The sequence below is a fragment of the Carlito syrichta genome, unplaced genomic scaffold (assembly GCF_000164805.1).
Source record: "Carlito syrichta isolate Samal-C Ts95f unplaced genomic scaffold, Tarsius_syrichta-2.0.1 Scaffold302558, whole genome shotgun sequence".
NCBI lineage: Eukaryota > Metazoa > Chordata > Mammalia > Primates > Tarsiidae > Carlito > Carlito syrichta.
The window spans coordinates 406,720-422,648 of record NW_007246654.1 but is presented as its reverse complement, the minus strand read 5'-3'; the positions used below and the strand labels follow the sequence as shown (position 1 = coordinate 422,648).

Below are 15,929 nucleotides of genomic sequence, written 5' to 3'. Positions count from 1 at the left end.
CTTGTCCCCGTCAACTCCATCTTTCCATTCCCTGCCGTCGCTGGTGCAGAGACACCGCGCGAAGTCCCCGGTTTCTCCCGTGGCATTTCCGATGACAGCGGCGGGGCTCCATTCCCCGAGCTGTCGGAGTCACGCAGGAAGCAAAGTTTGTCGGAAGCCTTGGGGGTGGCTTCGTCTCGGGGCCCCGCATTCGTGCGTCCGCGGGGAGCCTCGGGGTGCTCGAGCTAGTTTCCCAGTTTCGCGGGCAGTGGGTGCGGGCTCCGGAGCCCCTCCCTTCTCGAGCCCCTACAGCGATTTGTTTAGGAAAAGTGATGACATGAACTAGTAGTGGTGAATCGCAGGCGCCTGTTCTCCGCCCTGGAGAGGGCGGGGAGCCCCGGAGAGCCGGTCGGTGAGAGCTGGGAGCAAGCTCCCCGGCTCGACTCGGCACCCCAACCCAAAGGCAGGATCTGGGGGCAAGGCGCGGGGTGGGGGAGAGGAGCTCGGAGCTGCATGAATGCTGCCCTGTGGCCGCCCAGATGAGGGAACAGCCCTATCTGCCTGGCTCTGAGTCTCCAGGCGGTGGTGGTTGTGGAATGCAGACGCCAGGACATGATGGAAACAGGTTTGTCTCTTTGGAATTTCGGATAGGCGGAATAATGGGCATGCCATCCACCTCCTCATTGTGCCCACTTGGAACTGTTCCTTGGACATTTTAAGGATAGATGGGTCTTCTTGCAGCTGGGTCTTTGTACCCATAGAGCTGACTGTAATTTTCACTTGATTACAGCTAAAATAGTCTTTAAGATGAAGTTTCCTGAAATGATTTAAAATAAACACAGATGGGAAGGGAGAAAGCTGTAATGAGGCGTTTAAAAAATAAAGTGAGCATTTTCTTAAGAGCAAATGGGATGTTTCAGTCTTGGAGAGGTTTGCAAGAAATGTATTTTTTTTTTTAATCTTTTGAGATGAAGGGTTTTTAAAACCTGCTTTAAAAAAAATGTTATGGACTCTGAGCAAGGCTCTTCTCTCCTATCCATACATGTTTTTGCTGTATTTCTGACTTTGGAATGTGTCCACTTTTCTTTCTAGGACTTGAAGACCCTTCCAGAATGCCAGAGGAAAGTTCTCCCAGGCGGACCCCGCAGAGCGTTCCGTACCAGGACCTCCCCCACCTAGTCAATGCCGACGGACAGTACCTCTTCTGCAGGTACTGGAAACCCACGGGCACGCCCAAGTAAGTCTTCCCCGGAGTGCCTCTCCTGGTGCACATGGGAGCTGTGGCACCTGCCCCTCCCTCCTGATCATGTGCCATCTCCTGTGGGGCCACTTTCTCCATGACCTACTTCCCATGGCGGTTTTGTGTTGGGCACAGCAGTGTTAACAAAGCTGAAATTTATACTTCGTGATTTTTTTGTGAAAATTAAGGAGCAGGAGATTTGTTGGATTTTTTGTTTTTCATGATAACAACTAGGAAATGGATTCTACCGTATGGCAATCTTTGAAAATTCCACATGACTTTATTTTTTGTTCTGGAGTTGATTCTGTTGTACAGACATTCATTTAAAACCAGACTCCCCAACAGTTAAAGAAAACCCCCTAAATGGATAAGAAAACCAAAGTAATATACATGTACACGTATACGTGTGTGTGTGTGTATTTTAACATTTGCTTTCTTTTCCTGCTTGATTCTGAGCTTTGGAAGATGACATACATGTGTCACTAGGAAGAAAGGGGTCTGGGTATTTCCTTCTGATTCCTTGCCAGCTCAATTACTTTGTACATTTTCCATCAAGGATTTGTCTTGCTATTAGAAACAGGCGTTGGGACTACACACAAGACAGCTGGTCTCCTCCTGCTCCCCTCCTCTTGGATAAGGCAGGAAAACCCTGCTTGTTTGTGTAATTCAGGGAAAGAAAGTATTTGTGGCAACCAATTGGCCAGGTGACAAGTGAACATTTCCTTTTCCAGGGACATTTTACCTGTTTCATAGCCCCTTTTCTCCTAGGAATCATGGTTTGGTGTGGATTATGGCTCTCTCTGTGTCTCAGAAATCACCCAACCATAGCACAGCTGTAAGATTCCTCCTACATCTTCAACAAGGTATATATATCCAGGTAGCTGCACATTAAAAATGTAGAGATACGAACTTTTAAACCCTGGCTTAGAATCATAGCTTCAGAGCAGCTATACAGACTGGCTATGACTTTCTCTCTAGTGTTTCCAGAGGGGGTAATGGCTGATAAGAGTTCCTACCAGTTCTGGCAATATCTTCCATAAAGATTTCCTCCAGAAGAGAATGTGTCTGTGTGTACATATGTGCTAGAGGAAAGGAGGGAGGGGGATGGGGGGGTGCCAAGCAATGTAATGCTAATGAATCATTAATTCTCCACTCTGACTTAACTGGCTATAGAATTGCATATTCTTGGTTTAATTTCTAACAGATTAGTGGTACGTGGTGAGTTATTTGACCAATACACAGAAAGAGGACAAAGCATTGAAAGTAAAAGTTGTTAATGTCCGAGTGTCAGACTTCGAGGGCTTTGTTGGCTGAGTAGTGGGGTTGTCCTAGTTCGAAGTCAACAAAATGAAAAGGGTCTACGGTCCTCGAATGGGAGAAGGGCAGTGGGTGAGTGGGTTAGAAATGGCCGAGTTGGCTGCCCTCCCCTCAGCAGTGGGTGGTTTCACAGTCTCTGTGCTGAAGTTGCATTGCAGAGAGCTCTCCCTGCCCCACTGCTTTTGCTCTAGTTAGAGATGACAACTCAACTCCTTAGTTTAGACTGAGCTGTTTTTTGGAAGTCAGTTCTGCCTCGTGGTGGATGCTGATGGGAATAAGAGCAGGATCAAGACAGTTGGGCCCTAGAATTTAGAAGAAACATGTGAATCTGGAAAAAGTTAAGGAGTGGGGGAGGATTTGAAGATGCCAAAATAGAAATAACAACAGAAAAACTAGCATTGTGGCTCAGTTAACACTTTCCGTCTTCTTCATTTTACTGAAGAGGAAGAGACTGGCCAAGGGCTCTTCCTTCGGCTGGCCCAGGGGTCCTGGCTTTGGATCCCTCCTACTTGCCCTGCTTCCACCCCCTGGGCATGATATAGAGCGATAAACTCACTTTTGAGGTTGAGGAGTTCTCTGTCAGGGGCAATCTTCAATGCATTTCACAACCCACCTTGACCAATTAGAATGGAGCAGGATCCTGGAGGTTCCCTGCCCTGACAGTTGTCAACCCTGTGCTTGTTGGGTCTTGGGAAGGTCATGGGGTTCCTGGGGGTGGGGGAGAGGTGCAGGGAGGAAGTATGTGCCAACTGGCATGGAAGCATCTCTGTGTCCTAGTAACTGAGACCAGCTGCTTAGCAGGCCTGCCCTCTGATGTGATCTGGGATACTCCTGCATTATCATTATTGCCTGCACAGCACTGTCCCGTCTGCTTTTAGGAAGAGAGAGAGGACCTTGGGTCACCAGGGCTTCACCCCATCCCCTCCAGGCTGTTGGCCCCTCTTTAGGGCCTTTCCCTGCACAATCACACCTTCTTCCAGTTAGGATGAAAGGAGGGAGGAAAGAGAGGGAGAAAAGAAAGAGGAGACTTTACCTTCCCCCACTTCCCTGCCTACTATGGAGAAAATGTTGATCAAAGGCACCTTGGCTCCACCTGCTTCTCTGTTATATTATTCACAGAGGCCCTTAGGACCTCAGAAGTTGCCCTGGGGCTGTAGGCCATCCTGTACAGGGGTGTCTGCACCTGCCTTTGTGAGTTGAGTATGGGTTGGGTTGGCTTTCTGGTCAACTATTTGCCTGCAGCTCCTCGGGCCTGCCCGAGTACCTGCAGGGACATTCTGCCCCCAGAGAACTCTCAGGGTTCCAAGACCGGTTCTGCAGGTGGCTCAGAGCAACGTGAGTCATAGGTGTCAGCCACGAGCTGAGAAACCAGCTTAACTTGGTTTATGGAAGCAAGTTATGTCTTTATAAGTGCCAGCCTCCTCAGGTTGGACAGGGAGAAAAAAGAAAGCATGTCTTGGGTTAGTCTTCATGATCAGTGCATACAAACTCTGTTCTTAACATGGCAGGCCAGAGTCTCAGTATTTACTCCTTATGAACCAGAGAGTTTAAACCTCCATTTGGCAGTGCCCAGGCAAATGCATGCTCATCCAGTAGCATTCATGGTGATAACGAATGTCATATACTTAAGGCCTAGGAGAATCCTCTCATACTAAGTACCAAGTGTGTTCTGGGTTCTGGACTAAGTCCTGCAGACACGTGATCTCACTTTACCTTCACTTCCATCTCTGAGGCAAGTTATGATGCCCAGTTTACAAATGAGGAAACAGAGGTCCAAAGTTATCATGTGTCTTGCCCCAAATGACCCAGCTAGCAGTAGCTGGGTTTGGTCCAGGTTCCTCGGACTCGGAGTCATTTATTCATAACACACCACCAAGCAAGAGAGCTTTTTCTGATTTGGGATGAGGGTAAAAATCACTTCCCAGGCTAAGCAGGAATAGAATCATCCATTCTCCCTAATCAGCATATTAAAAATGAGAAAGGAGCTGGATGTGGTGGCACATGCCTGTAGTCCTGGCTACTCAGGAGGCTGAGGCGGGAAGCTTGCTTGAGCCTGGGAGTTCAAGTCCAGTCTGGGCAACATAGTAGGACACTGTCTCAAACAAACAAACAAAAGGACATAAATTAAAGATATGCATCCTTTATGGAAAAAAAAAAATGTCCCGGTTGACTGGCTGCCCGATCCAGATTTAGTAGGTTAGAATTCTAAAATATTGGTCCATTAGCAAACTTCCACTAACACTTTCAGCAGGGTGATGGAGACTGGCCCATGGATGGTGTCGAGCTACTTTGTGAGCCCTTGAACTGGAAGATCATAGTTGCTCTTGTGCCCTTGGGTAATATTTATAGCACCTTTTAATTCAGTCCACCAAGTGGCTTTCAGTCCCTATAAAGGATGACTTGAAGTTAAATGCTGAATCTTACTCAGCCATGCCCAGAACAGTGAAGGTACTTCTGCCCTCAATGGCTAGATAACATTGCTGGGGTAGAGGAAGGAGTGGTCTGGAAATAATACTCAATCTGGCAACTTAGACTCTGCGTGACCAGGGAGGCTGGAGAGCATGCTGTAATTGTGCGATTATACAGTTTTGATCCCTCCAAGACAGTTCACGGCACGGAGCGGATGGTATTTACCTGTTCATCTGCAAGGCCTGGCATGAAGTAGATGTGAAGGAGAAGTGTGTTGAATAGACACAACAGTGCTCTTGATCTTTCTCTAAAGCTAAAGCCTCCCTCATGCTTGTGCACTTGGTCTTCAGGGCAGCCCCTTCAACTCTGAAGCGCTGATAAGCTTTCTTTTCTGTAGCTTTTGTTGCAATAACAACCGGTGTATTGAACAGAGCTGCCTCAAAGTGTGGTTGACCCTCCACTTGCAGGTGTCCTGAGGAACACCCCTGGGGAGGCGGGCCTTCCCACCCTTCCTTGAGAACACTGCCCTCAGGCTTCTGCAAGTGGCTCCTCTTTTAAATTCTGTGTAGCGTTTTGTCCCAAATTCCAGAAGATAAGCTCGTTCTCTAGACCTTGCTAGCTTGGCCTTCTTGTCCCTTCTGGCCTCAGACTGCAGTCACGTGGCTTTTTCCCTCCTGTAACCCAGCACCTGCAGCCAGCCCTTCCCCATGACTCCCTCCTCTCTCCAGCTCCACCCACCTGACCTCCCCCTCCCCCCACCCCTTACGCTTGCAGTTTCCGGGATTTTCCTGTAGGTGACTTGGAGCTGGAGCCTGTGAGTGGGGCACACGACAGGGGCCGGACTAACAAGAGTGACGTGGCAGTTTCTGAAACCTGCTCAAGGTCTCAAAACTGTGGTCATTGTTGGTGGGGCTAGAATCAAGACGCTAGGCACCCGCTCCTGCCATTCCTGTCCTTATTGCCCCAGTGGGGCTCTGCTGACCCACCCGGCTCAGCCCCGCCCTTTTCTGGCTCACATGGATCCCTTTCTCCACAAAGCCTTCGCTGGGGTGCTGGGGTGTTAGGCAGTGCCGTTTTAGGACACTCCCTCCACCCCGGCAAGTTTACCTGGAGGAGAAGCCATTGCCCCGAAGCTGGCACACAACAAACGAGGAAGCAGAGGTCCAAATTCCTCTAAACAAATAAGCAAAGTTAAATGGTACAAAGCATTCTCCCTTCCTCCAGCCCTTGTAACATCCTCAGGTCAGCCGCCAGTCACACTCACACTTGGGTGTGGCATCTGTGGCTCCAGGAGATAAGGGCACCTCAGGCCCTCTGGACTCTGCTGGAGATGAAGAGTCTGCTTGGACATCTTCCTATCTACACTGCCTTCTGGACATTTTATTCTCAAAGGTCAGACTGACTTTTCTCTCCACTGCCCCCGAGGTTTTCTCATCAAGTGGTCAGCCAGCTATTTAGTGCTTTCTTCCCCACGGCTTAGTATTTGTTCCGTGTCCTGAGAAGTCATCCGCGGGTTCTGCGTATCTTTCTTAAACGTAGAAAGGACCATGAAGAGATGTCTGTGTGTCCCAGGGGCACCTGCTGACTCCTGCAGCCCTTCTGAATTCATGCCACTGGTGACTAAGGGTTCACTTTCCCCCTTATTTAACTCAGATGCTCCCTGGGATTGGCTGAATCATGCGACTTTTTCGTCCCTTCAGACGGCCATCTTGAACCCCACTCTCGTTCTCCATGAGGATGAGGACGACCTTGCTCCCCCTCGGCGCCGCCTCCTGGGCCTTTGCCCTGATTTGTAGTCAGGACCCAGGCTAGCCCTTGGTCAGCCCAGAGCCCACAGCACACAGTTCTGCAAGCTCCCTATGAGGCTCCTTGCTCAGGCGCCATTGTAACAAGTCCATTCAGCAAGCAGTTTTTTATTGATGTCCGTATATTTCAGGCACTGTGCTGGGTCCAGAGTGGGGAGAGGGTGGCAAAGACCTGTTAGTCTGATGAAGAGGTGAGGGTGGGTGAACACACAGGTAATTATAATATGATTCATCAAGGACCTACAGACACGGCTGCTGCTGCACCATGCAGAGCCTCTGTGCAAACCAGACAGAGGTACCTATGGGCAGAAGCCACCCCGTGAGCTGGTGAGCAGAGGACTGGATCACTGTTCCCATTTACCCTTTTGTTCAGTGTCCTTGGAGAGTATTCCACCCTCTGGAAGGGCACGTGGGGGAAGGGAGCCGAGCAGAAAAGCATGAGCTGCAGGGTGGGTTTAGGGAACACAGGTTTGCATCTTGCACAGCCAGCCAAATGGAGACGTTTGCAGTAATCTGTGTGCGGGAAGAGGGCTGCATCACGGCGTAGATATAGCACCGTGTGGTAGCAGGTTATGGGGAAGATGAGCATTCGCCATGTCTGGGGACAGGTGGGCAGAGGGAGAGGGAGGATGATGCTCAGGTTTCTCTTGAGTGATGAGGGATGGGAGAAGGAGCTGGTGCCATCAAGGGTGCCCGGAGCACGGGATTCTCCTTTGCAGCCTTCACGCGATTCACCTTTAGCATGCTGTCTGCTCAGAAGATGCCAGGGCTGCTCTCTGACAGCAAGAACCTGTGGGGTCAGCAAAACACTGTGGGTCATCCATTGAAGCAGCCCTGAAATAAGCCAGGAGGGAAAATGGAAGAGAGGGTGCATGTGCTCCCACAGCCTGCTATGGCCTACAAACCGTATTACATTTCAGACCAAGAAGATATTAATGAGCAGTAATTGCCCCTCTCCTGATGGTAAGACAGGAATCAGACCTTTCTCCATGACTGTCTCCCCACAAGGAGAAAGGACCTTTGACTTATATCTATTGTTCTATGAAATTTACCTTTAAACTGGGAAAACGGGCCATACCAGGCATTTTTTAGTAATGACATTCTTTGTAATCAGATTACTGCATTTTACTAGCACCTCTGTATTCTTTTGTCTATTTTAAGAATTTCCAAAAGTTTATTTCTCTTGTATGAAGCTGTTATTCTTCTGATGCTTCTGCCTTTGTGATAACACAGCAAATTGTCTTGGCTTTAAATAGGGCATTTCTTCTGGGCATTTTTTTTTTCCTTTAAGACTCTTCGAATAGCAAAGATCTTTTGATGGCAAGAGGAAAGGCCGGCTGCTGTTCTTGCAGTTGATTTTTCCAACAGCTTCGTTAAGCGATAATTTCTTCCAGTTGCTGTAAGAATGTTCTTCAGATATAAATCTGGCTTTGTTTTGCAGTGGAGTCTAAGAAAAAAATAGCAAAATAAGCTGCTTCCTGAATAGCAACTGTTGTCCACATTGTCTATTTATCGGCACCTTTTAGGTTTAGATCTTAATCCCAGATGCACTTTGTCCATGAATGCAAACCAAACTATGGGTCATTGTGTAAACGGAGGAAATGGTCTTCAGTGGTGCAAATTTTTACAGCTGAGATTACAAGATGACCCTTGTCCCATTTTTTTAAGGGTCATCCAAGGTTCTTGTTGATAGGAGGTTCTTTTCATTTCACACAGCCTTGTTCATTAGGGGCTGGGGTGGGGACACTGTGGTGGTCAGTGAGTGAAACTGGGGGTGACATTGTTCTCTGTGTATCTGAGGGCTAAAAGAAGAACTGTGTGCTGTGTCATTCCACTTGCAGCTGCCGCAAGTTAACATTTATGACCATCTCCTAATACGCCTCTCTCCCAGGCTAATGCTGACCATTTGTTTCCATGCTTGGCACGCTACAAATCCTGTTGTGTACAACAGTGAAAAGGAATGCCTCACCTACCCGAAAAGGTTCAAACAGCATGTTTCTCGTAGGGTTCTATATCAACATTCTGGAGAACGAAGGAAGGAAGAAAGGAAGGTGAGAAGAGAGGAGTAGAAAAAAGAAAAGAGGGAAGGAAGAACAGAGGAGAGAAGGAGGGGCTGGGAAAACAACGAACTTGAGCATTGAGGTATCTTTAGAGTCACCAGCTTTTCTTGACCTTGGGGACTTCCAGAAAGTTCAAGGATAGTTTCTGAGGATTAGTGTCTGTGGACATTTTGACATCACGGGTATGCGCATATTGTACTTTTCTGGAAAGGAAGGTGGATCACAGACTCCACCAGACTCTCAAAATGGAGACACTGTAAATGTGAAGGCTCAGAGGGTGAAAATAAATTCTTCAGGTCATGTGTGGGGCTAGAAGGCAGTCTCTTGACCACACATTTCTTCCATACCATGCCATTTCTCAGGAGTTGCTCCTGTACCTTCTATTTAGCGGTTTAAACTACAAGTTTCTCCTTCTCCATAAAGATTTGGACAAATGTCTGGTTTGGGGCAGGGCTTGGAGAGGTCTTAGTTGACCCGTTCCCTGTTTCCCTCCAGAAGGAATTTGATCGTGTCTCCATTTTGGTGGTGCTGTTTTCAGTGAAGAAACATTAGGAATGTGTGAGCACCTAGATGGGGCTGGTAGAAAGGGCAGATGGATCCAAGGACGCTGGTAGAGAGGGCAGATGGACTTCAAAAAAGATGGTCAGTGATGCAGTTAGAGGATACAAGAGAATAGGTGGGAGGAAGAGGAGAAATTGTAGAAGGAAGGAGGCTTCTAGGAAAACGAGTCTGAGGAAAGTGGCAGACTCCCTTATAAAGGGGTCTAAATAAAGAGGGGGAAGGAGGGAAAAAAGAACAGAAAAAGAAAGAGATGGAAGGAAGTGAGACTGCATGGTTAACCATTCATAGCCTCTGGTAAAACACCTTGTCTGAGCAGGTCAATTTTCCCAGATCATTTACCGCCTACTAGGTTAGAGGTTAAAATCTTCTAGTTAGGAAATCACTGCCTTGAGACATTTTAGAAGTTTCGCTCTGTTTATCCTGTTTAGTCACTCTTGAAGAGATGAGTTTCAGGGAAACTTTGTCTCGCTGGGAAGTAACAGCCTGTTGGAGAAGACTGTAGGTCCCACTTGGCATGGACAAGGCATGGGGCCATGGTGACACCACTTGACCAGACTCTGCATCAATGTTCTCATCTTTAAAATGAGGACTAATAGCACCTTTCCCCTAGGGGGTATGTACAGGTGAGATAAAGTGTTGGCTCGATGAGATGGCAGTGTGAGCTCTTATTATTTAGTCTGTCCTCTCTGGCTTCCTCCGTTGTTGGTCTGAGGGTTACAGTATCAACATTCTGAAGAAGGAAGGATGGTAGGAAGGCAGGAAGGCCCCTGTGGTGTGCTTGTCTGTTGCCCACCATTAGCCTTACTTTCTTCTGCCTTTATGGCAAGAATCAGTCACACAGGATCTCGAGTGAAAGCAATCATGATTTTTAAAGTTCCACCCAGATCGTTCTCTCCATCATTCCAGGTTATGTACTTTTCCCCAAGCTTCAGGTTATTCACTTTTTTTTCTTATCATTTGAAACTCAGGAGAGTTTCAAGGAGATTTCAGGCTCCCTGATAAACTTCTACTGTTGCTGAGTGCTTCTTTTACAAAGCAAACAAAACAAGAAAGCCAAAAGGAAGACAGAGTGCAGTGGTGACATCCTTTTTGTGGTAATACATCTAGGGTAATTAGATGCCTTTCTTTCATGTAAAACCTGACAGTATTTGTGGTGTAACTCTTGCCTGGAAGGAGAGCCAAACAACCTTTGGTTATTACAACTAGGAGTCAACTCAAACAAACCTTCCTTAAAGTGTCCAATCAATTTTCAGTGGTCTGTGTCTTAAGGTATTTTAGCCTTTGGCATATATTTCTCCTTTGGTCCTAATTCTGTATCAGGGTTGTGTGGAAATGTTTGTGCCACAGGGAATGAGGCCACTAAAAGGACCACCTTTGTAGTGAGTAGTCTGGGGTAGTCTAAGGCGTACTAAGAATCTATTGCTATTACTTAGCCTGTGATTCTGTAGGTTGGCAATTTGTGTTAGGCTCTGCTGGGCAGGTCTTCTGTTGGTTCTATGGGCACTGGCAGGCCAACTAGAGGCTTGCCAGTGTTGGAGTGGCTTTACCCACATGTCTGGCATTGCCAGGCTCTTGGCAGAATCACCTCAGTTATCATGGTTTCTCATCCTTTATCAGTCTGGCCTCCACTGTCAGTAAGGGGGGCCAATTTATCCTTAGGGTGGCAGTGTTTCAAGAGCAATAAGAGAGAAAATGCCAATGTGCAAGTGCTGTCAAGACTCTGCTTGTGTCAAGTTTGCAAACATCCCACTGGCCAAACCAAGTCAGTAGGCCAAGCCCAGTGTGTGAAGTCATGTCCAAGGAACAAGAATGGAGGAGAGAATATTTTGTGGCCATTTTTGAAATCTACCACGTGGGGGAAAAGATATTTGTGCTAAGAGTTGAGAACAAGGTTGAAGTTTTATTACTACTTCTGCCTCTGCATAACTTTAGACAAGGTACCATCTCTCAAACCTTCCAGGTTTTTGCATTTGATATAACTCTGCATCTCATGGCAGTAGAACCTATGAGCTTCTCCAGGGCAGAATTCATGTTTAATTTTTAGTCTGTGTTCTCCAGTGCATGTCACTTAACTTTATTTTATGTCTGACACAAAATAAGGGATCACAACATGTTGTATGATGATTTAATTTCCTTATATTTAGGGCGGGATTATTGGAATAGGGTGATTTCCAAACTCCCCACTGCCATGGGTTTCCGGGGCGGGGTTGGGAGGGTGGACAAAAGCTTTTCCACTGAGTATGGTATAGAGGGGTTAACTTTTTGTGCAAAAAAATGGAGCACCTAAATTCAGAAGTGTCGTTAAAGAAGTCAGTGACACTGAGAATAACAATATTCCTTGCAGGTAATCTCTTGAGATACAAGTGGCTGTGTTTTAGCCAATTTAACTTTGATATAAAATTCTGTATGTGAAAAATGCATCTCTGAGTGGGAGTTGCAGTATGGCAGGTGTTTTCCATTTTAGCACCCAAGTCGGCGTGGATGTCAGAATCTGGAGGTTCTGCTTCCTTTTTTGATGTGAGGAGGTGGTTCAACAGGTATTAAGTGAGTTCCATATGTAAACTCAGCACTGTGCTAGACAGCAACAGAGCATCCATAAACAGCCTGGAGACTCAGCCCCTTTCAGCTTCAACCTCTCCATGGCATGAGGTCTTTCTGAACACTTCATGTGTGTGCCAGATCTCATTCCATTTGGACATAGAGAAATAAAGTGACCTTTCTCCACCTTTGATGGTGTCTCTGTGCATTTGTCAGGGAAGCAGTGCCATGCCCATGGGAGCTGGCTTGTGAGGGCCATGAATTCTGTGTTGGAATTGTAGAGATGTTTAGGTGACTTCAGGCTGGGTCTTGAAGGTAAATAGGGGCATTACTGAGTGGGGAGGAACTGCTTTTGAACAGACATGGAGGTGAGAAAGGATGTGGTATGCTCTGGAAATGGCATAGATTCTCTAGAAACTGGAGTCTAAAGTGTGTGGTAGAAAATTAGTTTGGAAAGGCTGGTTTGGGAACCTGAATTAGAATGGTTGTTGTTTTGTCTGCCTAGACCACTATTACAAAATGTCAGCACTGGGGGTTTGAATAAGAAAAATGTATTGTCTCCCAGTTTTGGAGCCTAGAGTCCAAGATCAAGGTGTTGTCGGGGCTGGTTTCTCCTGAGCCTCTTCTTCTTGGCTTGTAGACACTGACCTTCTTGCTGTGTCCTCTTTTGACCTTTCCTCTGTGCGCTCAATTCAGTCCATAACAGCCATATGTGACTTGCTAAGGAATTTGGGACTCATTGTGGGACTAATTGTGCAGGCTGTGTTGAGAACCATTGTAGAATCAGGGGTCACGTGGGGTTGGTTATCATTTACAGTCTAGTACATTCAAAGCTACTGAGAAAATCTTCCGAGGCTTTATATGGCTGTATTTCTAGACTTAAATGAGGAGCTTCCCTTTTCACATTTGTGCTTCTCTGTGATTTTGTGGTGGATGCTGCAGACTGTATGATGTGGTTGTGGGTTTTTCCTTTGCCATGATGTTTTGTGACCAAGACTGTCCGGTTTCAGCAAACCTCGCTGGCCAGCTGGCCCAAAGGCGGCATCAGTCAGATGGGAGAGTAAAGTCACTGTGCAGGCCCAATAGTTGCCATCTCCCCTTTCTTTTTGCTGATTTTTGTTCCCAGGGATAGGACTTATGATTGGTCTTAATCAGACATGGCTATCCCATTCTCCTTTCCTCGTGTCACTTGCAGCTAGGGCTAGCTATAGGGCCCAGTGATGGCTAATGACACATAGGAGAAGTTTCTGGAGGATTCCTGGGACAGATTTTAGCTCCATAATAAAAGACAAGAGAGAGCAAAATGAGGAGAAGATCAGTCTTTCTCTCTATCCCAATTCCCCTCATTCCCTACGTCCTACTTTTGAGTGGGGTCATAATGCATGCAGCTGCAACTGGCATCTTGTAATCATGAGATGACGAGGCCAACATGCCACAGAGTGTGGAAGGGAATGATGGGAAATCTGGGTCTTTGGTGGAACAGCTGAGCCAACCTTGGGTTTGCCTATAAATAGACTTTGATTGATGTGGGAAAAATCCATGCTGATGTGTCTCAACTACCATGTGTGTTCTGATTCTTACTGCTAGATGTATCCAAATGATGGCAGATTCAACAGGTGGTGAGTGTTTGGGCTGCTGATGCTTGAACTGAGTCTCAAAATGAGCCAAGGTAAACATGAATGAGCATGAGTGCTAAGGAGGAAGGGCTCTGTAGGCATGTGTCCAGCCTAAGCAAAGCCACTGGCAGGGTGAGCGAGCAGAAGAAGAGAGACTAATGTTGAAGAATAGTGGGAGACGACCTTGGAGCCTGAGAAGGCATTGGTTGGTTATCTCCCTACTATCCATTCCCTCCTTCTCCCTTCAACAGTATCCCAAATTTGAGAGGCATCGCACCTCCATCTTCAGCTCAGGTGTTTCTGATGGCATTGACTCCATTCTGGTCAGAGGTTGATCATGTAGCATTTTTAACCTTTCAGCTCTTTACATTTTTTCCTACCCTCCATCTTAGCCACAGTGTCTGGCTTAGGGGTAGGCAAGTATCCAGTGTCAGTCTACAATCAGTAAGATTTCTGCTAGGACTTTTGGAAAGGAGACTATCACTTTTCTCCTCTGGAGTTGACTCTAGATGTGTGAACCCTGGGCACTCTGGCATCCATATTGAAACCATGAGGGGGAAACCCAACTGAGAATGGAACAAAACCCACCTCAAGAAAGGCAGAGCAAGCCAGGCTCGGTGGCTCAGCCTGTAATCCCACGCCTTGGGAGGCTGAGGTGAGTGGATTGCCTGAGCCCGTGGGTTCGAGACCTGCCTGGGCAACTTGGTGAGACCTCATCTCTACAATAAATCAAAAAATCAACCAGGCCTGGTTGCGCACACCTGTAATTCCAGCTAATTGGAAGGCTGAGGCAGAAGGGTCGCCGGGGCCCAACAGGCCGAGGCTGTGGTGGCCGGGAGCAGCCACTGCACTCCAGTCTGGGCGACGGAGTGAGACTCCAACTCAAAAAAAAAAAAAAAGAAAAAAAAGAAAAGAAAGCAGAGCTAAAAAGTGTTGAGAGGGAAACAATGTCCTGAACATGTTGCTAAACCCCTTGAATCAAACACAGCAGGACAGAGCCTATCAGTCATATAAGCCAACAGCATGGAAAGCGTTTTCTGTCATAACTGTAAAGCATCATTATGAATCTAGAAATGATTACATTAGAGGTAATGATTACATTGGGGATTATAGACTTTTTTTTTGAATAAGAAAGCTAGACTCTGGAGCAGAGAAGAAAACAGAGTTTTCACAGAGTGTCTAAGTGAGTCAAAGTGGAGGTCAGAAACCTGTAAAACAGAGTGGTAAGTTCTGCTCCTGGTTTTTGTTTGTTTTTTAATTTTTTGAGTCTAGCTAGTCTGGGCTGGAGTACAGTGGCATAATCATATCTCACCACTGCTACTTTGACCTCCTGGACTCAGGTGGTCCTTCAGCTTCAGTCTCCCAGATAACTGGAACTACAGGTGAGCTCCACTATACCCAGCTAATTTTTTTATTTTTTTGTACAGACGAGGTCTCACTATGTTGCCTAGGCTGGTCTTGAATTCCTTGGCTCAAGCAATCCTCCCATCTCGACCTCCCAAAGTGCTGGGATTACAGGTGTTAGCCACTGTGCCCGGGCCAGTGTCCCTATTTTTGATTTACTACATCTTTAGAGGCCAAGAGAGACCTCCCTTCTCTCTCCTCATCACTTGCATAGTCTACCAACTAGAGATGTGTTTACCAATATTCCCTTTTAAAATACAAATATCTTTACATCTTAAGACACTGGAAAAAGAAAAACAAATTAAGCCTAAAGCAAGCAGAAAGAAAGAAGTAATAAAAGTAAGAACAGAAATTAGTAAAACATAATAAAAAAATGATAGGAATAAATAAATCCAAAGGTTGCTTATTTGAAAATATTAACAAAATTGACAAATCTTTTGCTAGAAAGATCAAGAAAGAAAGAGAGAAGACTCCAATTACTAGAATCAGGAATGAAAGAGGGGACATTACTACCAATTTTTCAGAAATTAAAAGGATTATAAAGGAATACAGTAAACAACTGTATGCCAATAAATTTAATAACAGATAAAATAGACAAATTTTTAGAAAGATACAAACTAGCAAACTGACTTGAGAAGAAATACAAAATCTGCATAAACTTAAGACAAGTAAAGACAGTGAATTAGTAAGCAAAAGAACTACCCATGAAGAAAAGCCGAGGCCCAGATGGTTTCACTATTGAAATCTACGAAATGTACAAAGAAGAATTAATACCAATTCTTCACAGACCTTTCCAAAAAAATAGAAGGAATACTTCCCAACTCATTCTAAATGGCCAGTGTTACCTGGATACCCAAAGCAAACAAAGACATCAAAGAAAACTAGAGGTCAATATTTCTTATGAGTATATAGGGGGGACCCCCAAACAACTCAGAATTTATTTATTAAAAAATTGTGTATTTATTCTTACATGTGACCATCTAGGTTGTAGAATTGTGAT

The 15,929-nt window shown here is 46.1% G+C and overlaps 1 protein-coding gene across 2 annotated transcripts in view; it reads left to right on the top strand.

Annotated features, from left to right (window-relative positions):
* The window catches only part of MGLL (monoglyceride lipase), a 129,217-nt gene continuing 113,288 nt past the window's right edge, over positions 1-15,929 (top strand). The window contains exons 1-2 of one of the 2 annotated variants that reach the window (XM_008056854.1): positions 1-604; positions 1,072-1,216. In XM_008056854.1, the coding sequence (XP_008055045.1) occupies positions 592-604; positions 1,072-1,216 (158 nt within the window). In that variant the 5' untranslated portion in view covers positions 1-591. The remainder of the gene's footprint in view (positions 605-1,071; positions 1,217-15,929) is intronic. The other variant, XM_021711750.1, reaches the window with a different exon arrangement.